The sequence below is a fragment of the Nansenia antarctica genome (genome assembly GCF_963989245.1).
Source record: "Nansenia antarctica genome assembly, chromosome: 1".
Taxonomy (NCBI): domain Eukaryota; kingdom Metazoa; phylum Chordata; class Actinopteri; order Argentiniformes; family Microstomatidae; genus Nansenia; species Nansenia antarctica.
The window spans coordinates 13,416,917-13,438,723 of record NC_137674.1 but is presented as its reverse complement, the minus strand read 5'-3'; the positions used below and the strand labels follow the sequence as shown (position 1 = coordinate 13,438,723).

Here is a 21,807-nt window from a genome sequence, read left to right as displayed (position 1 = left end):
CTATTTCAAGGTGCGAGGGGGCACGCACACATGCAATGACATTTTTACCAAGTTACTGACACTGAAGTCACTGACGCTGAGGGGATGCTAAAATTGTCCTCATATGAAATCCACCACCTCCCCTGATTTTCTTTTACAACTTGAGTACTGAGTATAAGCATGTGCCTGGTTAGTTGTCATGATCAAACGTTACAAATGCAACTTACCGGGAAGCCACCCTTCTCTGCCCTCTCCCGCTTCCAGACGAACGCCTACCTATAGCACTTGTCTTAACTCAGCCGCTATAATTGAGCCGCTATCACAGGGCGTTAATACAAACCTCATTCACCTGCGTTCATTTTACCTGCGTTGGTATTTATAGAAGGAAACATGTACACAACTTTAAACCATCGCAGCCGTTTTATAAATAATGCTTACGTCCGTTTAGAAAAATGTGCTTACGTGAAAGTCAAAGATGACGTTCAAGTACTTTTTTTTTTAATAAATGAGGCCCCTGGTCAAAATGTGGAGGGCCAGCCCTGGATGAGAGGGGGTCATTTGCTATGGGCCAGCTCTGGGATGTGATATCTGGCCCTGATACATTCCTGTCGTTACTGGGCCACTTCCTGTCTAAATGTGGGAGGCCACTCAGGCCAGTACTGGGTGAGAGTTGGAACGTTGCTCATGGGCCAGCTCTGTTATGTATGTGGTGTATGGCTCTAATAAATTACCATTGTTGCCAGTGTAGTGTAGGTCTAAATGTGGGGGACCAGTGTACTGTAGGTCTAAATGTGGGGGACCAGTACTAGGTGAGAATTGGAAGTTTTCTAGTTGGCCAACTCTAGCTTACGGTGGTATGTATGCCCAAAAAAGTTACTGTTGGGGCACACACAGTTCAGATCATGTCAGTTGGGATAAGAATTTAGAACTCTGGAACCACAAAAACTGGTGTATTATATAAATATATATATATTACACTGCTGCACGTCTGGTATTCAACCTCCCCAAATACTCTCATGTCACCCCTCTCCTTCGCACCATGCACTGGCTCCCGATTGCAGCTCGCATCAGATTCAAGACCCTGGTGCTTGCATATCAGGCAGCTAAAGGGACAGCCCCTGCCTACCTGAAGGAAATGGTAACCCCCCAAACTCCAGCCCGCTCACTCCGCTCCTCCACCTCAGCTGGCCGACTGGCCCCACCACCTCTGCACAGCAGTCATGCTGCCCGATCACGTCTCTTCACAACTCTGGCTCCCCGCTGGTGGAATGAGCTCCCCACGGCTGTCAGAACGGCAGTCACTACCCATCTTCCGTCGTAGACTGAAGACCCACCTCTTCAGGTTACACCTTAACTGCTCCTCCTGAGACATCTTCTGCCCCTCAGCACTACGTCTCCTAAAGACGTCCGCTTTCCCCTCTACTGTGTACCTAAGAACTTCTATCGCCCCCTTTGTACTGTTTCTCTGTTCCTCCAGTATTTAAAAAAAAAAATAAAAAAATAGAAGAAGGTGGTAGAAGAAGGTTTCTCCTTCTATCAGTGGCCCCGGGCCTGAGCTAGAGTACTCTTCCTGCCACGAATGGTGGACTGATGATTCACATGCTTAGCATTCAAATGTATTGATTGTAAGTCGCTTTGGAATAAGGCGTCTGCTAAATGCCAAAAATGTAAATGTAAATGATATTGCAATATTTATTACTATTATTTTAATAGTAGTGATAATCAACTTTTTTTTTCAGATTACAGACATACCTGCCGAAATTGACTTTCTTTTTGAATGAAAAACTTTCTAGCATGTGACAAATACACTTGAAACTTGATTACATTATATACATTATATTATATATATATATTATTTAATTTGTTCCATGTTGCATGAAAATACGTTTTCAGCCGACTCACGCTTATTCATGTCAGATTGAGCTCATAATTTTCCACGCTTCTCTGCGCATAGGAACATGCATTTTTACAAATAGAGATGTTGACTCCTTGGCTTCTTGGTTTCAGAGTTTCAATTCATTTCAGGCTGCGGAGCCAGACTAATGTACAAGCGGCGCCATCCAGCGCTCATTGTGCGTCAGTACACAGCTTCTCACTGTAAAGAGTGGGGGGTCATTTGACATAGAGGGCACCCTAAAAGTATGCGAAACAGCGTTGCGCTTACAGTGTTAAGTGTAACAGAGTAATCATTGTATTAGATCAATACCATGAAAATATTATGCACTGGTTGTGTTTAGTCGGGACACAGAATCATTACAATACTTCATTTTGTATTTTAAAAAGCTTACATATTGAATATAACATATTGACAGACTGTAACAAAAACATGTGGTCAAATGTGAAACGCTAATGCGTAAAACAGAACACAAATCTGAAGCAATAATGACATTTAATGAAATATAATTATACATACTGTATATGAAAGAAGGTCGATACATCATCTTTTAGTGGCTATATGCGCCTTTACACAAATACATCAGTAATGTCAACAGACAAATTCGTCAGCTTTTATGCTCCACCATGCAAAACACATTTTCTGAGTTTCTGTGTGCAAGATCCAAATATAAGTCGGTTGCACATTCCACAGGTATCTCCAGTATTGTTCCGTGTGCATCTGCCCAATGTTGCAGATATAGCCATTACAGTTGAAATGGGTAATCCATTTATAACTGTAAGGTCACTTCTGATTCACCATGATGAGGGTAAAGCACTTCAATATGTGACTTGTTGGCTATTTGAAAAAAATATGTTATTAAGTCAGGTGGCATGGGTTTAACAACGGCAGAGTTATTTTATTATAAAGTGTGGACACTGTGGACCTCCGTTGGGACGACTAATGTTAAAGCAGCCCGACCTGGCCCATAGTTCTGCATGTGTTTTTGCATATTACAAAGTTGAAGTGTTGAAGAGTCCACTCAATATAATAAACAACAGATTTAGCATCACTAAATATTTATAATTTGTTAGCAAACTTAGCCAGTGGGTTTGGGGCGTATTCCCTTAATTTTACTGGCTGTTGCGCCTGCAACGACCCCAACACATATTGCAGTGTGTGTGTGTGTGTGTGTGTGTGTGTGTGTGTGTGTGTGTGTGTGTATGTGTGTTTGTTTACAAAATGGAGGCTGACGTTCTTGCCACTACTATAAACAGTCTTTCAGCAGCCGGTAGAACCATTGACAGTGGAGAATTTATGGACTCATTCCTCTTGGATTACATAAGCCCCTTTCACACATAGTTCCATGTAAATTACATGGAATCCCAACCCGGGTCCGCCAGGGATTTTCGCCCTTCACACATGCCCTAAAAATTCCCGAAGATTACCGGGTTGCGCCTTTTCACACGTCCCGGGTTTTCACAAGCTACTTGAATCACGCATTCAACTGGATTCAGAACTGGAACGTAGTAGACGTGAATTCGAACGAGTCAGGTGTGAGACTGCCATATACCATATCTGCCATACCTCTGTTTTATATTATCATCATGTATTTATGCACTGCGTAAACATATTACAAATGTGCATTTGATAAGTAATCTAGCTAAGTAAGTAAGCTGGAATTATATTTAGTAGTAGCGATATTATGGGTCTGGGGCAGTTCTCATGTGCTCTGCGCTGCGGGCTCGCTCCCTGCTGACTGTGCGATGCAGGACAGCTGTGGGAGATGGTGTGTTCTCTGTAATGCGTCTATATGACAAAATATACATTTGATACGTAAGTAAGCTAACTAAGTAAGTAATCTAGCTAACTATGATTGGAAATGAAGTAATATCCAGTTGTGGAATTATATTCATCACTACTTTGGCTGATGTGATGTGGGTTAACTAGCCAACTCCGTAACATCAGCGGAGCAGACCAAAAGGACAATGGCACTGTGGCTGTGGGCATCGAAAAGGTTTTAAGATCAGTTGATGCTACAACAGTGGACAGCGATTACATAAGAAAAAGAAATGAAATGAAGAAGATAAGAAACTTTGATTGCAAGTGCCAGCAGAGATGGAAAGAGAATTCAAGACAACAAGATGTCTCTTCCAGCCAAAGACTGTCTCCAGAACGGATCTACAACCCCAGACTTAACACAGCGTCATTGTCAGCAGACAACGGAGACATGCTTGTTTTGGGAACTATACTCACATCTATGAATAATTCTGAAATGACTCAATCCACGAAGGTTTCTACAAAACAAAGGTTTCATCGATCAACATACAGGATTCACGGCACTGTCTGCCAACACACCTTCTGCTTTGTACTGGGGTAAGTTTAGTGTGTGTTCTTTATTAGGCTTTAACGGGTGTTTTTGAGTAGCTAAGGTAGCTAACTTTGTGAGTTAGCGTGCTGAACTAACTGTTTGTTTTTGTTCAGGATCAGCAAAACCCTATCAATTGCCCAATCCTACAAGGAACATGGTGCAGTGCCATGCCAGTGGAGGAAACAATGGACAAACAAGTACTTCCTCAATACTGAGGACATCAAAAGAGTGGTGGCATTCATAGCGAACTACGCAGAAGACCACACCACTGTTCTCCCTGGCAGGCACCCTGGTCACAGAGACATGAGTGCAAAGTTACTGCCAAGTAATGCCACCAAAGCTCTCTCTACAAAGATGCTGTGGAAACGCTTGGTATGTGTAAACGTTGTGTATAAGACTCATGTTCTGAAGTGTACTCAAATTGTGTCTTTGCTGTCTCTCACTGTTAAAAATGAACCTGCCATTAAAATTATAGACAATTAATTTCTTTCTAAGTACGTAAACTCACAAAATCAGCAGGGGGTGAAATACTTATTTTCCCCCACAGTATGTGCTATGGTACTGTGCTTGGCGGACTATGCACAACCTTCACTTGAAGCTGGGCCTCCACTTTCTGATTGCAGGCCTCACCAAGGGTGGCCCCGACTGGTGCTTTGGACCGGTCAAACAGTGCTCCGGGAAGACCAGAGTGGACACTTTGTCAGACATTGCTGGGGTTGTGAGGGACAGCTCTCCTGTGAAGCAAGTAAACATCCCAGCCAGCTTGTAGGACTGGAGGATGGCACAGGGTTAGTTCAAAACTTGGCTTTCTTCTGAAAGCTCCCACATATTAAGAGTTACCAGCACTTCAGGTAATTATTGTTGTCATTGTATTAACAATTTATGAACATAGTAGTATTTTGTGAAAATTGTGTGTTGGTAACAGTGGGCAATCATTTTAAATGTATTGTCTTGCTTCTATTTTATTACGGCTTTGATGCCCAGAGACCTGGTGTGGTTGTGGCCACTAAACATTGTAATGCAGAACCAGTCGAGTTTCAGCTGCTGGGCAACGCTGATGTCCATCTCCCTATAGATGGTCTTACTGTGCAAGCCCCACCCGGATTGGACATGGCCAGGCAGAATGACCTTTTTGAGAAGAGATCATTCTGTTCTGATGAGGCACGAAACGTCACATACCCTATAATGAGAAATGCATATGCACGGACACAACATTATTATTTTTTACTATTCTATTATTGTGTTGCTCAATTAGTATCTTGCCTTGTTGTTTGCTTTTATAAATATTGCCATTTTGTTTTATCTTGCTGCTGCAATATCGACTGGACCTGAAGCCATAAAAATGTTACTCTTGTACTTGTATAATGGGATGTAATAACATTTTGGCACACATGGCAATAAAAAAACCATGAATCTTGAATTATTATTATTATTTGGCAATTTAAACATATCAGCCCTGCAAGTTTGTTTCCTGAGGGCTAGCTGACAACCCCACTGACAGATAATGACAGACTAATGGGGGAATGGTTGGGGAGGAGTTACCTGCTTGTGAAAAGTGTGAAACATTGAGGGTTATTTTCTCTGTTAGTTGACTTGAGTTGTACCAACATTCAAATACGCATATCTTCTTCAAGTCAGATTTCAATGTATGACACATCATTTGAAAGCTTACAATCTGTACTTTGATCATCTGTAAAAAAAAAAAAAAAAAAAAAATGAAGAATTACCTTGCCCTACTTGGAGCCTTTTTCACCAGACCCTGTCACATTTATCAAGTGATAACTGGACCACATCCACATACCGGCTAAGGTCTGGCATTTTCATGGCAAAGATGAGGCTCAGGAATGGCAGCCAGAGCTGGCCACTTCTGGTGTGGGGAACAACGTTGTACCTGGGCCACATCCGGATGCCGCTAGATAAGAGACGTGGGCCACATCTGGGCTGTCATTTCTCTGCTCACTGCGTAGTGTCATACAAGCATAACACACAGGTTGTTTTACCTCATTGACACTGGTTGTTTTACCTCCCCTAGTGCAGACAACTGTTGTTTTACCTCATTAACACAGACAGACAACTGTAGGTGTTCTATACAGTACATTCCACGATGTTTGTTTGACCTCTGACTCTGTACATGAACAGTAGCAGTATATTAAAATACAGTGCTTATAAAAAATATCTTTAACCTAGTTCTGAGTTGTTCTCCTATACCTATCATACATATTTCAGTACATAGATAAATAGATATTCTGTACGTGGATTACAAATCTTCATACAAAACTTTTATTTAGCAATACATGTGATTATAAATGCTTAAATGGAATGGTCTGGGATCTAACCCTGATGTCTGGTAGGAAGGCTGGGTGAAGGCTGAAAGTTGCGTGCTGACTGGTTTAGCCACCAGGTACCCATGGCCCCACCCCCCCTTCCAAAGCCGGTTTCTAACTCTGCTGGCAGTCGTTCTTGCTGCAGGTGGCCTGACGTTCGATCTGCCACGTACCCTCCTCGTATGTGCAGTAGCAGATAGTACACTCGTCAATCTTCACCTCGCGGCCAGCTGGTATCACTGCTGTGTCTGCAAAACAGTTTGGCCCTGGGAAAAGAAGAGTTTTTTTGTTTGTTTATCGTAAGTGGTTTCACTCACTCTCATTGGATGTGTACACACAGTGATGAGTTGAACAAGGGTAGGCATTTTGTTGCCTTTCATTGGACAGTGTCTCAGCTGAAAAGCATTGTTACATAGATGCAGATGGTCAAATGTTCGTGGATTATCAATAATATTTCAGCATCATGACTACATAAACTTTGCTTCAATGAGCAGGGCGTAAGTTTGTCAGAAATCTGCCACCTCTGGCCATCGTGGCGAAATTCAGTTAGAAGTTCAACAACATCCTCCCTAATAATAATATAATCTCTCAAAACGGAATTGCAGTGTCAGACTATTAGCTTTTGTGTTTCTGCATGCGTGTCCATTTTAGAAAACGCTTTTTCCAAACCAAAACAGCATTCTGACATACAGGGCCGGTTTCAGAGACAAGGCTTAAGCCTAGTCCTGGACTAAATCACACTTTCAATGTAAAATCTCCATTGAAGATGTTTTTTAGTCTAGGATTAGGCTTAAGCCTTGTCTGTGAAACCGGCCCATGTAAGTAATGGGACAGTGAAGCTCTTTTTCTTCTTTTGGCTATATAATCGAAAAGTTTGGATTTTAATTCAAACAATTACTATGAGGTTAAAGTAGAGATTATCATCTTACAGTATTTGTGTACATATTGGTTTCATCATTTAGAAATAACAAAACTTTTGTATAGTCTTCTATTTCAGGTCTATTTAAAAAGTAATGGGACAATTGGCTTGTTTGGTTTAGTCAGGTGTGTTCTGTCACATTTAATAATAGAGCTGTCACTTTCTAGTATTGATTCTAGGCTTTGCGTTGAGTCTGCTTTTAATGTCTGTCAACATGAGGACTAAATAGAGGTCAATGGAAGTCAAGGAAGCAGCTATTGGGCTGAAATATCACAAAAATATATCTGAAACATTGACATGACCAAAAACAACAGTTTGTAACAGTTTGTAACATCTGGCCGTGTACAGTCTGGGAGAGCTGAGGGCTTGCTGTCTGACCCACTGTCCCTGTCCATGGGTGTCCCTCAGGGCTCCATTCTTGGTCCAACCCTATTAAATTGCTCCATGTATTACACCCATCTGTATGCTGACGACACCATTCTGGTCACATCCGGCACCTCTCTGAACACTGCCCTAACCTCCCTGCAACACAGCTTCAACAGCATCCAGTATGCCTTCTCCAACCTCCACCTCCTAAATACCAAAAAAACAACCTCCTAAATAACAAAAAAACAACAGGATTGCCCCCCAAAACGTTCTCAATAAACTGGACGTCATCTATCACACTGCTATCTGCTTTGTCGTCGGTGCCCCTTTCAACACTCATCACTGCGACCTGTATTCCCAAGTCAACTGGCCATCTCTCCACACCAGGCAACAGATCCACTGGTATAATTTATAAATGTATGGATTTATAAATCCATCATCGGCAAAACCCGAAAGTCTGCACCTCCTTTGGCCGTCACTCTTTCCAGTTTGCTGCCCCTACTGACTGGAATTGCAAAAAACACTAAAACTCAACACCTTCATCTCGTTACCCTCTTTTAAAAAGTCATTACTAGATAGAGTCTCTGATCACTGCACCTGCGTTTAAAATAACGTCCCCCTGGTCCCTATATACTGTTTATATTGTGATGTTGTATTTGCTAGGATGTTTTTAAAATCGACTCTTTGTTGTTTATTGTACTCATGTTTTATATTGTATATACTGTGTTGTACAGACTTGCCTCTGTTTTGCCTCTTGGCCAGGTCGTCATTGCAAATGAGAATTGGTTCTCAATTTGTATTATTTTTTTAATTAAAAAGGAAGAAAACACTGGTGAGCCCAGCCACCAAAACCGCCTGGTAGGCCAAGGTAGACTTCTCCCATGTTCACCACAGTTATATAACCTTCTTTCCTCTGGTTCCCAATGTAAAAGCGAGGCTATTGTCTCAAGAAACCCCATTTGTCTTCCACAAGTAGCCAAAAAGATATTCACATAAATCATCCCTTATCTTTCAAGCAACAGGGACCCAAATAGGCTCTGTCTGTCTGTCTCTGTCTCTGTCTCTGTCTGTGTCTGTGTCTGTGTCTGAGTCTGTCTGTCTGTGTCTGTCTCTTAGTATTAAGTAAGTATTAAGATGACATGTGAGTTGTTAGCTGCAGCTAAGACATTTAATTTGATGGACAAGCTAAGTAAAAGCATGCTGGGACATCAGTGTGAACATTTATCTGAGGCTGTCAGAATGACATCCTAACACATTTAGAACTCGTCTGATGAATACTGATGAGACCTCGTTTGCATAACAACTGAGCTTCTGCTGCAGTTGATTCATAATATAAAACATTTATCGTAAAATTGAGCTAAAATGATGATGTCTTTACTGTTTAATCTGGATACACTTTAAAAGACACTTTTTTTTCTTCGCTGTAAGACATAGGTAATGGAAACAGCAGAATAACTGCTAGTCACTTCCCTTGATGCAGTTCTTTATTATGCATTCTGAATGCAGAAAATTACCCTGGCTGGCTTTGTGAAAATGGTAAGTGGAAGTGTGTGTGTGTGTGTGTGTGTGTGTGTGTGTGTGTGTTTGAGGAAGAAAGAATTTAGAGCAGTGATTCTGCTAACACATGAATCATTTACTCTCCCAACGTGTTGCATGAAATTGCAGTCCAATGTGCTGCCACATGTTAATATACTCACACTGCTGTCAAGTTTTTTTTTTTTTTGCTGGCAGTATTTTACCTTGTGTTTCAGAAATGAGAAATGGTATGCTCAGAGCTATACTGTACACATGGATGTAATACATTATAGCTTCAATCACGTGTTCCATTTTTATCCTCCTTTATCCTTGTTTCCATGGCTTTCATTCATTAAAAAATAAAACATTATAAAACATGAACAATACCTGTGTTACTCTGTATTACAAATGATCTGGGGTCAGTTTCCCGAAAGCTTCTCAGCTTAAATCTCTTTTGAAAAAATTCAAGCCCACCAGCTAAGTGATTCATTTAGTTAGTTCACACAGAGTGTAAACATGTTTATAATTGTTACTCTGTTATGGCTGGGTTGTGGAGAGAAATTAAGTACTGTACTAATTAAGCGACCAAGCTTTTGAGAAACCAACCTCTGATTTTTGTGCACAGTAGATTTTCCCTAATAAAGCCTTCAGCATGAATGAAGAGAGTCTTTTGCACAGTTGAGTGGATGTGGACCTCTGGCTTTTGCATATCATGAGAATATTGTCTATCATGCAAGTCATTTCTTCTCTCCATAATCAAGGATAGCTGAAAACCGCTTCAAATGGATGAATCAATTCAACCACTATACTACCTATACTTTACTCTTCGTATACTTTACTCCCACTTGTCGGCCCAGATAAATGACAGTAGCTTGTCCAAATTCGCATTTCGCCAGATTTACTGTTAGCGAAGCTTTAGCAAGTCGTTTTAACACTTCCTCCAAAATGTGTAAATGATCTTCCCACGTAGACGTGTACACAATTAAATCATCAAGGTAAACATTACAATTAGACACCCCTGTTAAAACGGTGTTTACCAACCTTTGAAAGGTGGCGGGAGCATTGCACATACCAAAAGCCATCACGGTGTACTGTAAAAAATGATCAGGTGTCACAAATGCAGACATTTGGGAGGCGCGGTCAGTCAAGGGCACTTGCCAATAACCTTTGAGCAGATCTAATTTGCTAACATACTTTGCCGTACCCAAATTGTCAACACAATCCTCCATCCGTGGGAGAGGATATGAATCAGTAACAGTAACAGCATTTACCTTTCGGAAATCGGTTATAAAACGAGGAGAACCGTCAGGTTTCATCTCTAGTAAACAGGGAGAACTCCAAGCACTAGAGCTAGGGATTGCTAACCCATTACGCAATAAATACTCAGCTTCCTGTCTCATCAAGGCCCTTTTTGTCGGGTTAACACGATAGGGATGTTGTTTGATAGGCCGCACCCCCTTAACATCAATGTCATGTCGAATTACAGTAGTTTGACTCGGCACATCACCAAATATACACGGAAAACGCTTGATCAACTCTTTACAACTTTTAATGCAATCTTTCCTTACTTCTTTTCGCAGCACCTCTATTACCCCTTCATGAACACATCCTCCCATACCTTGCTTATTTCAATTAGAGTTTTATTACAGTTTCTGTTTCCTTTCCTTCTACCGACCAGGTTTCCTCTTCTTCTGTGGTGCCGTCTGAAGTGTGTTTGGCTCTGGTTCGGCCTGTTTATCACAACCTCCACAGATTAGTGTCGACCCCAATGTCTAAGCCTTCAAGAGTAGTACTTGTTTCCTCATGCGTTGCCAAGGCGATGGCCTGCGTGAGCTAATGTCGTGGGGGAGGGACTACCGACTGAGACACAGTGAAGAAATGAGAACCATGCGGCAGCAGACAACTTCTGGATTAACTTGCTTTCTGTGTTATTGGAGGCTGTGGCTGTGGCAGAAACCTTGAAGCTGAATTTACTCAGCATACGTTTAAGCCTCGAGGCGCATATCATTGAATCCACTTATTTTAGGAAAAGAAAATACAATCTCAAGAAAAATGTAATTGATACTGATCAAATATGACAAAGGTTTCTTTCTTCTTAAGTTAAATCGACGGCACTTGAAAATATACTGTACTCTATGCATTTTACATCAATTAAAGTATCATTATAGATAGTGCTATCTACTGAATGTTCATGTATTTTCTACATTGGTCACATGCATAAGCAAAATCCAATGCAATAATGATTACATCTTCATGTTTAACAGGTACAGAGGATATGAACTTGTTTTCGTTTCACAAACTTGCCGTTCACACAGATGTTCTTTGATATTCATGAACAACTGCCTGGGTTGGATGTTAGAGATCCCCCTCACTTTCATCTCCCCCCCGGCTCTTCCTCAAGTGTCTCTTTGCATACAGCTTGAACAACACATCTGAGACACGGTGCTCTGCCAGAACAGAAATGATTTTGCTTGACTGAAATGGCCAAAATGATGTCTCTGCATGATAGATGAAGTAATCAAACGTCAACACACTGAGATATATATTTCATGGCAACACTATGCATTCAATTAAATACTTTTCTTGATGACAGCAGTGAGAATGTTATAGCCTAGCAAAAGATTGATGCATAAACGACAGGGATTCCAATGACTTGTATGACTTGTGTATGAATAACTTTGACTTCTCTGTTCGGCTCCTTAAGCCACATTATCTACAGAACTTATCAGAACAGGATAAACAAGGTGTTTTGTTCACTGCGGTAAGATCTGTGGAGTGTGATCTTGAATCTCGTCTCTTATCCGTTCTCCACGTTTGTGGCCTTTAGCAATTGGAGAAGCTTTGATGTCATACTTCAGATGCCTCGAGCTCTCAGGTGGTCTCAACATCTGTTTACCTCAGACATCTGTATATGAATGAGCTTGACACAACAATACAGCAAGAAACCTAGAAACAACCTTAAACCAAACTAATTTACTCACTATGTTCTTCCATGGAATTTACTATAGCTATTGAGAATTGGTGTGTTCTCATCTCAGCAGGCATATCAACATTAGAGAGAAATCACGATATGTCGACCAATGTACTGAACTACTTTACTTTTTCCCTGGAGCCATGGTCATTTTGTGTGAGATTTTCGGGATTTCCAGTTTCAGTACACTGTAGAATGGTAACATGCGGTAGTCCCAGTAGTTGTGAATAGAGTTACAATACAGTTATGCTACATGGCATTGATTGATCTTAAAACTATAAACCCTTATTGCCTGAACAAGCCTGTGGATTTGTTTTGGTTCATTGAATATACATACTGTACTGTATGCCACATTTCTGCTAAAGCAAATTCGAGTGCCTCTCCCCTATAGATTCATATCCCTGAAAACATAACATAGCAAATCCTCACTATTGCATTGAGGCTGAGGCAAACGTGTTTCCTTTTATGATGATTGCATTTATATTGTTTACTGTAAACAGCGCATGTCACTTTAAGAGGTCATGTTTGAGATGCATATTGCCAGTCATCATTCTTTTTGCTGAAGGAGGCAGCATTTCTGACATTGCCATGTTGCATTAGTCACCCAAAGAAAAACAAAGGGACACAATCTAGGACATGCTGTCTGAAACCATCTGAAACAACTTCAGATAATTCACTGTGACCCAGAGGACTCCAGAGAATGCTTTCAAATATGAAGAATCTCACACTCTAACCCAGGGAGCATTTATTCACACCAGCATATTGTAGCAAACCCACTGTCTGGGGTAATTTGGGGTAATTGAGAGGGAATTATTATTATTATTATTATTATTATTATTATTATTATTATTATTATTATTATTGTTGTTATTATTACTTCCTGATGATTTTTTTTGGGCTTGATCTAGGACAAGTAGTAGTACGGGTGAATGTTGTTATGGTAAAGGTGACTCAAAGGGGCAGTCTGTACATCCATTTTGGGACTTTTAATTTAATTCATATAGCCATTTATTCTAGAAGAATATAACTGATAAATGAGATTAGTTCAACTGTTTTACCCCACCAGAACCAAAATATAAGCTTGATTAAGTTTGTTTTAACCCATTGTTTGTAAACAATGTAATTGGAAACAAACACATTACTGTATATCCCAAAAACATAACTATCATGTTTCTCTCATAGGATAGTCGGTCCTTGCATCCAGACCTCTGTCGGTCTTAGCTATGTTATTGAGAGTGGTTACAACAGCAGCCTCAAGATGGTTATCTTGCATGATGAGGTCGAGAGTAGCCTTTCATGAACTGTTCAACATCTAAACACGCAAGGCAGCTTGGAGGTTTGCCTGTTTTGTTCTGAAACTGTTATTATTTAGTGGCTAGTAGCAGTGGTAGAAGTAGTGACTGTCATAGTAGTAGTGATAGTAGTAGTGATGGTGACTGGTAATGTATGACAACTGTAAGGGACAGTTGGTGAGTTATTGCTTTCAGCATGCTTCATGTTATATGATATGATGAAGTATTAGAGACAACAGGAATCATTCACCACTCTTACATATGGACAACACTCACCACTCTTACAGATGGACAACACTCACCACTCTTATGGACAACACTCACCACTCTTACATATGGACAACACTCACCACTCTTACAGATGGACAACACTCACCACTCTTACAGATGGACAACACTCACCACTCTTACATATGGACAATACTCACCACTCTTACAGATGGACAACACTCACCACTCTTACAGATGGACAACACTCACCACTCTTACAGATGGACAACACTCACCACTCTTACAGATGGGACAACACTGCTCGGGCTCATACTCCGGGTTCACACACTCCGTCTGAGGGCAAGCAGCCACAGAGCACAGAACCTCTCCGCTCGCCTCACAGCGGCACTTCTCACACGGAGACACCTGGAGGAGAGGAAGAGGGAGAAAATACTATTTATTCACAACACACACACACACACACACACACACACACACACACACACACACACACACACACACACACACACACACACACACACACACACACACACACACACAAAGACACAGGACACAGCAAAGCCCTTTATCAAAGACCCCTGATATCATGTCATGGCTCTGTGTACCATCCACTTCATGAACAACAAGCGCATCAGGCGCTGGTTAGTTCTCGAACACGTGGCAGAAAAAAGGGGCGGAAGAAAACAAACTCACCCCAAATCACTGACATGTCGATTCGCACAACATACTGTAAGTTATTAGACATCTGAGTTCCACGGAATATGGTAGGTAATTTACGTTGGAATTTTTACAGCCATTTTCCTGGACATGGCCGTCATTTGGGGAATTACTGTAAAGTCCCGTATTCCACGCAGTGTTTCCTCTACATGCATTTCATCGTGGCGCACCGCCACGATGGAATTTCCTCCGCCACCATGCAGATTTCTCAACCCAAAAAAAAAAAAAAAAAATAGGCCGCTTTTCAGACCTTCGCAGCGCTAGACACACCCACAAGCGCTGAAACTGGACCAGTCCGTGTTGCGAGTGTGTCGCTGTGTCGCGAGTATTGAACTTGAGGCTGCGTTCGTAAATTCGCTCTGAGAGCCCCGGAGCGCACACTGGGTTCAACGTCATAAAGGGACCAAGTCATTTGATTGGACAAGAGGCATTCCGTGAGTGCTGATCAGATTTCCAGAGCGTATTTACGAACGCGCCCTGGCTGTCACCCGAACACCGCGAGCTAGCGTAGTGTAGTGTAGTATAGGATGCGTAGTGTAGTGTAGTGTAGGATGGAGAGAGAGAGGAGAAGCCTCTCTATGTGTTACCTATGTCCAGTGTACTAGAACCACTCTAACAGGAGTGTTTGTCCGTGAATAACACCGGCTATGCCCGGGGTAGAAACACAAGACTATAGCTGGATAAGGTCTACTCATTTTAAGCCGTCGACCAGCCCTCTACGACCACGGGAAGTCATGTTAAAAGTGAAGATACTTCTGTTAAACTAAGCTAAGCTAAACATCGCTAATCGCTAACTCCCTCCTGGGCTTAAAGTGACAAGTAATAACGTTGTGAAAAAAAACGTCAGATCAGTGTTTTTGTTTTTATTGACAACGGAATTACATGCTGGAAAAACATGCAGACACAGATAATAAGAGACACACGGGAGAAGTACAGGAAAACATTTTATTTTTTTGGGCCATCCTCGAGTTTTGAGCGCGCGTGCGCGTTTCATGCGCGTGCACGGTCAGCACTACCCGCCACCATTGTAAAAATTCCTGGAGGAAACACTGCCACGGTTCATGTTACAACCGAGCTCAGGAGAGACGAGTAGGGATACAGTCTATGGCGAGCGAGGGTTGCCGTCTCCTCTCTCCCTCAACACTCAAGCCCAGTTTACGCTCCTGCGTAAAATCGACGGCGTAGGCTACGGCGTAGCTTGCGTAGGCCCGCGTAGCCTTGCGTAGCCTAGGAGAGGGTTGACGCGCACATCTCCAAAAATGTAAGTACGCGTCAGTTTCTACGCAACCGTAAGCTCTGTGATTGGTCCGCTTGGTAGCACATGATTCCGACAAGATTCCGACTCTCTCGTCGGCCAAAATGCGGAAGCCATGACAGAAATGTCATTTACTTTTTCTGTAATTACTTATTAATAAATATTTGAAAAATTATGATAACCATCGTATTATCTTAGTTTAATGTCATTTCAATGCATCATAGAACTTTTATTTACAACAAGCATAACAAAACAAAAATAGCTATTATGCCGCTTTGAGTAGAGCGCCCTATGGAAGCGTCAGGCACAGACAAACACGGTGCCCGGAGGCACCCTTTGCGGGTTAATAACTGTGGTTTACCGTGGGTTAGGATAACAATTCAAACGTGTCCGGATAGGGGAGAGGACAGGGAATCTGAAACCATTTGAATGGTGTCGATACGACACTCCTATCACGATCGACACAGCTAGGAGCGAATTCCTGGGAAGAACTTGTCTCTCCCCCCGCTGTCAACGGGAGTTTCATCCACCAGGAAGCGGTGGTGTGCGCAGCAGCGCGGGGGGGGGACCCGTCACTTACGGCTGGAAGCTTAAATCGGCCTTCACTCCCGCGGCCAGTCTGATAGCAGCCGCGGGGTGTACCGTTGTTCCCCGGGTCCTCGTGGGGGGTTCGGGCAAAGTTCGGGAAATAACGGACGGTTGTCATGTGTTTATACAGCATGGATGTTACGTGCCTAATGCCTTTGATGCGCACACTTGCTACTTGCCGCTTTCATAATTGTACTTAGCCTATATAGCACAAGTCATGCATTGCATGTAACCTCAAGTGCTGAACAGGATTAAGTAAACCACAATATATTTGCTAAAGCTTAGGGGCGACCGTGCCTTTTGCAGCCATAGACTGTCACTGCCTGGTAATAACAAGGAAGGCCAATGACAGTATCCCGTCTAAAGTTTTTCACCAGCCATGGTGAGTATGCTAGCATACGTTACCTAGTGACTGACTGACAAGGCTGACTTGACAGTAACGTTACCCATGCAGGCTGAACAATAGCGAGAGACAAGTTCTGTGAGGATATTTGCGCGCGGCTCATGTGAGGAAACGCAATTATATTACAGTAACAGTCGCTAACTTGACTGCAAAAGTAATGTAGCCTAGGCTGAAAAATAGCGCCAGACATTTGTTAAACACAGTTTGTTCATAACATATGATTATGACGATTATTTAAATAAAGTGTACAGCAACATCTGTCTGCTCGAGTACAAGCATATACCTCCAAACATTAGACTGCGCTTCATCATACAGTAAGACATCAAAAATACTGCCATAGCAACTAAGGACTTTTCAAGACCAAAAGTGGAAAATTCCATACCAATCCAATCGAACATGCATTTCATTTCCTAACCCTATTTTAGGCAAAAAGACTTACAACAAAGACTTAACTAACAAGAACTGATGACAAGCCAGGAAACTTCAAATCAAATTGTCTAGATTGTCCAGGGCCTAGGCCTAGGTACCTGTACTGTATTAATGACAATAAAGACCATTCATTCATTCATTCACATACCCAGCGTCTGGTGGGGTCACTGGGTCATAGACATTAGACAGGTAATGCCTGGATAAAGAATATGAACAAATACTAAACATGAGTGCTTAATTTGGACATAATATTATTCTGTCCCAATACTTTTGGTGCCATGAAATAGCGGGACTATGTATAATTGTTTTTGTCATGTTTGTCTCAAATAAATGCAGAATACCTATACTGTAACTTCAATGCAATTGTTTGATTTCAAATCCAAACTTCTAGGGTATAGGGCCAAAAGAAGAAATGCTGTCCCAATAATTATGGAGGGCCCTATATACTGTACACTCTTTGCACCCCACTACACACAGAACATGGTGGCTACTGTATCTTTCTGCAGGTCCAGTCTATCCAGACTTGATTGGGATAAATTATTTATAAATACAAATACTCCTGTGAGTCTAGAATCAGTAGCTAAATTAATCAAAAAGTTAAATCAACATGCTCAATGGGAAACAGAAGAAAGATGCCTTCAATTTCTTCAGTTCGTGAAGAGGGTGTAAATTTGCTTTCGAAAGCGAGTAATAAAGCAGTGTGTGTGTAGTACAGTTGAATAAAAAGAGAATGTGTTGCCTGTTGCTCTTGTTTCTAATCCCCCGAGGCACAAAGGATATATAACCGTTTCTTGAATGAAAGTAGGGCTCTCTGCAGTACAGAGCTGCAGAATTACCCAGTCCTGTTTCCCTGCTACCCTGTTACCCAGCCCTGTTTCCCTGCTACCCAGCCCTGTTGCCCTGCTACCCTGTTACCCAGCCCTGTTACCCTGTTGCCCTGCTACCCTGTTACCCAGACCTGTTACCCTGTTACCCAGCCCTGTTGCCCTGTTACCCAGCCCTGTTGCCCTGTTACCCTGTTACCCAGCCCTGTTGCCCTGTTACCCTGTTACCCAGCCCTGTTGCCCTGTTACCCAGCCCTGTTGCCCTGTTACCCTGTTACCCAGCCCTGTTGCCCTGTTACCCTGTTACCCAGACCTGTTGCCCTGTTCCCCAGCCCTGTTGCCCTGTTACCCAGCCCTGTTGCCCTGTTACCCAGCCCTGTTACCCTGTTGCCCTGTTGCCCTGTTACCCTGTTGCCCTGTTGCCCTGTTACCCAGCCCTGTTGCCCTGTTGCCCTGTTACCCTGTTGCCCTGTTGCCCTGTTACCCAGCCCTGTTGCCCTGCTACCCAGCCCTGTTGCCCTGTTACCCAGCCCTGTTGCCCTGCTACCCAGCCCTGTTGCCCTGCTACCCAGCCCTGTTGCCCTGCTACCCAGCCCTGTTACCCTGTTACCCTGTTGCCTGTTACCCAGCCCTGTTGCACTTTTCACACTGATTCTGCTTGGTGTTTGCTTGCTCAGAGAAAGCTTTGAAACAATATTATCATTTAAAATATATTATAAAAAACCATTCATGCGATATATGTTCTAATTTTTTGGCTGGAATTGTTAAAGGGAACTAAAGCAAAAACACAAGGATTACCAGAGTTTCAAATGGGTGTTCATCAACCAGGAAATTGATTTAGGAAAAGTTATACATTACGGCAGAACATTTTGCAGATATATCAAGTTATACATACATATATAGCTCCACTTCGATCTGAAAATGTAATGTAATGTCAAATTTTCTTTCCTTAGCTTGTCAATCCTCCGTACAGCATATTTACAGCATATTTACAGCATTTTTAATAGACAATTGACTATTATCCCCAAGCACACCCCAAGTATACGGACTACCTAACCTTAACACACCCCATGTATACAGACTACCTAACCTTAACACACCCCATGTATACAGACTACCTAACCTTAACACACCCCATGTATACAGACTACCTAACCTTAACACACCCCATGTATACAGACTACCTAACCTTAACACACCACAGACTACCTAACCTTAACACACCCTATGTATAAAGACTACCTAACCTTAACACACCCCATGTATACAGACTACCTAACCTTAACACACCCCATGTATACAGACTACCTAACCTTAACACACCCCATGTATACAGACTACCTAACCTTAACACACCCCATGTATACAGACTACCTAACCTTAACACACCCCATGTATACAGACTACCTAACCTTAACACACCCCATGTATACAGACTACCTAACCTTAACACACCCCATGTATACAGACTAACTACCTAACCTTAACACACCCCATGTATAAAGACTACCTAACCTTAACACACCCCATGTATACAGACTACCTAACCTTAACACACCACATGTATACAGACTACCTAACCTTAACAAACCCCATGTATACAGACTACCTAACCTTAACACACCACAGACTACCTAACCTTAACACACCCCATGTATACAGACTACCTAACCTTAACACACCCCATGTATACAGACTACCTAACCTTAACACACCCCATGTATACAGACTACCTAACCTTAACACACCCCATGTATACAGACTACCTTACTGTCACTGTACTCAGTACTACCTCTTACACCCACTGCCACCGAGTGCAATACTCATGATTCATGACATTCTACTTGTACTGTTTTATTTATTTTACTATTTGTATTTTGTACTGATAATTGCACCCTGTCTATTTGTCTTATTTGTCTCGCACAACTTGTCACTTGTCCAATTCTCTCACTTATTGTATGTCTCAATTATCTTGTACTATTTCACTTGATTTTATCTTGACTTATCTTGCCTATTGCGTTATTGTCTTGTGCTGCAATGTCAGTATCTGAAGCCTAAGAATTTTACCCTCTTACACTTGTGTAATGTGACGTAACAAAATTCTAAACTTAATGTAGTACCTTTTATCAAAGATACAATACAAAGCTGGTAGTAGAGTTGTCCATGCACTACAGTACTTCTAATATAAATGAGAGATGAGCTCTTTGAAGTCTAATGAGCTTAGTAAAAAAAAAAAATACATTCTACCAAGACTACCAATTGTATCAAGATACAGTATTGAGTAATAACCCCCCCCCCCACCCCAAAGAAAGAAAGAAATACACTGATTAAACAGGCTCACTGTTTTCAGCCTCTGGTCACATTCAAGCATTGTGAGGATAAAATAAATGCTGACTTTTGCCATAATAAAAATGTGCTTGGCTGCTGCAGTACAGAGTAACGTGCCTGTGTGTAGTGCTTGCAATAAGCCCATCACACACGGAAGTGTTCTATTTGCAGTTCCCCAAGTGTTTGCTATTGGACATGTTAGAAATGGCTGTCATAGGCTGTCACTGGCTGACACAGGCTCACCTCAAACTCCTGCAGCGACATGTAGATCTTGCCCCGAAACTCACAGTAGTTCTTCTTTTCCTTGCACTGCGGGCAGCACTGGCTGGTGTCCACCCTGAGGCAGCGAGGGGGGACGTTGGGACATTCAGGCTTGGCACACAGGGGACCCTCGTCTGTGCAGAGGCAAGGGCACGTGGAGGGACCCGGGGTAAACTTCTCACCGATGGCAAAGACAAAGCCACTCTCATCCATGCAACCCTTCCCCCTGTAATCTGGGTATGCATACTCATCGATGGCGTAAAGGGAGAGGTTGACTTCGCTGGTAGGGCCCTCGTCTATTAGGTTTGGGTCCGCTTGCTCCTCCCCCCACACATCTTCTGCCTTTGCTCCCTTGGTTCCACGCTTTTTAGTGCCTGGGTTAGGCCTGGCCCTGTTGACAGAGGTTCTATTGGCCCCTCTGTTGCCCTCTAGGGCTATGGAACTGAGTTCCTCAAGCTTCTGCTGGGTGCTGTAGCTCACGACCCCCTCAGACGCCTGGCTGTCCTGCTTCTCCTCCCTCACCTGGATCAGTACCTTCTCCAGACGTTCCCGGCTCCCTGACACGGGTACTATGGGGTTACACTGAGTACCGGTCATCAGGAACCACAGAACAAAGAGAACTTCTGCTGTCATGGCAACAGAGTGCAGCATATCTCCCCACCACCGGCAAGGTGGGATGACACCTTGGTTCACATAGCACACTTCACATTTCACGCGTGAGTCAGTCCATCTGGAAAGACCAAATGAAATCATTAGTACTTTTTCACATAATAGCAGAGTCATTCATATTCACTTTGTCACTGTATCTAAATGCAGAGCTGTAGTAGAGTATATCTTTTTGTTACTGCAATGTACCTTACCGTGCCCTGCCAAATAAAGAACTATACAGTAAAAGGTATAAACAGACACAAATGTAGCCTATTGGGTTGTCCGAATGGAGTGCATTCATATGGCTTATGTCAGAAAATCAATACGCTTTCTTACACTAACCCTTCTCCTTGCATCAACCGCTTCCCGCAGTGACAGACTGAGGAGAAAATGGACAAAAAGGGACCTGAATTGACCACTCTCTCGTTCTGCTCTCTGAACAAAGAAAAGAATCAATGAATTCTGCTCCAAATAAATCCCAGAGAACTGGATAGAGAAAAAAATAAAGTTCAT

General features: G+C 42.4%; 1 protein-coding gene across 1 annotated transcript; it reads right to left on the bottom strand.

The window, feature by feature from the left end:
• Positions 1–6,661: 6,661 nt before the first annotated feature.
• Positions 6,662–21,297, bottom strand: vwc2 (von Willebrand factor C domain containing 2; the record flags this gene model as incomplete). The annotated part of the gene is made up of 3 exons (XM_080538610.1): positions 6,662–6,813; positions 14,117–14,246; positions 20,629–21,297. The coding sequence occupies 3 exons, from the start codon at positions 21,295–21,297 to the stop codon at positions 6,662–6,664; spliced, it is 951 nt and encodes a 316-aa protein (XP_080394736.1).
• Between the last annotated feature and the right edge of the window lie 510 nt (positions 21,298–21,807).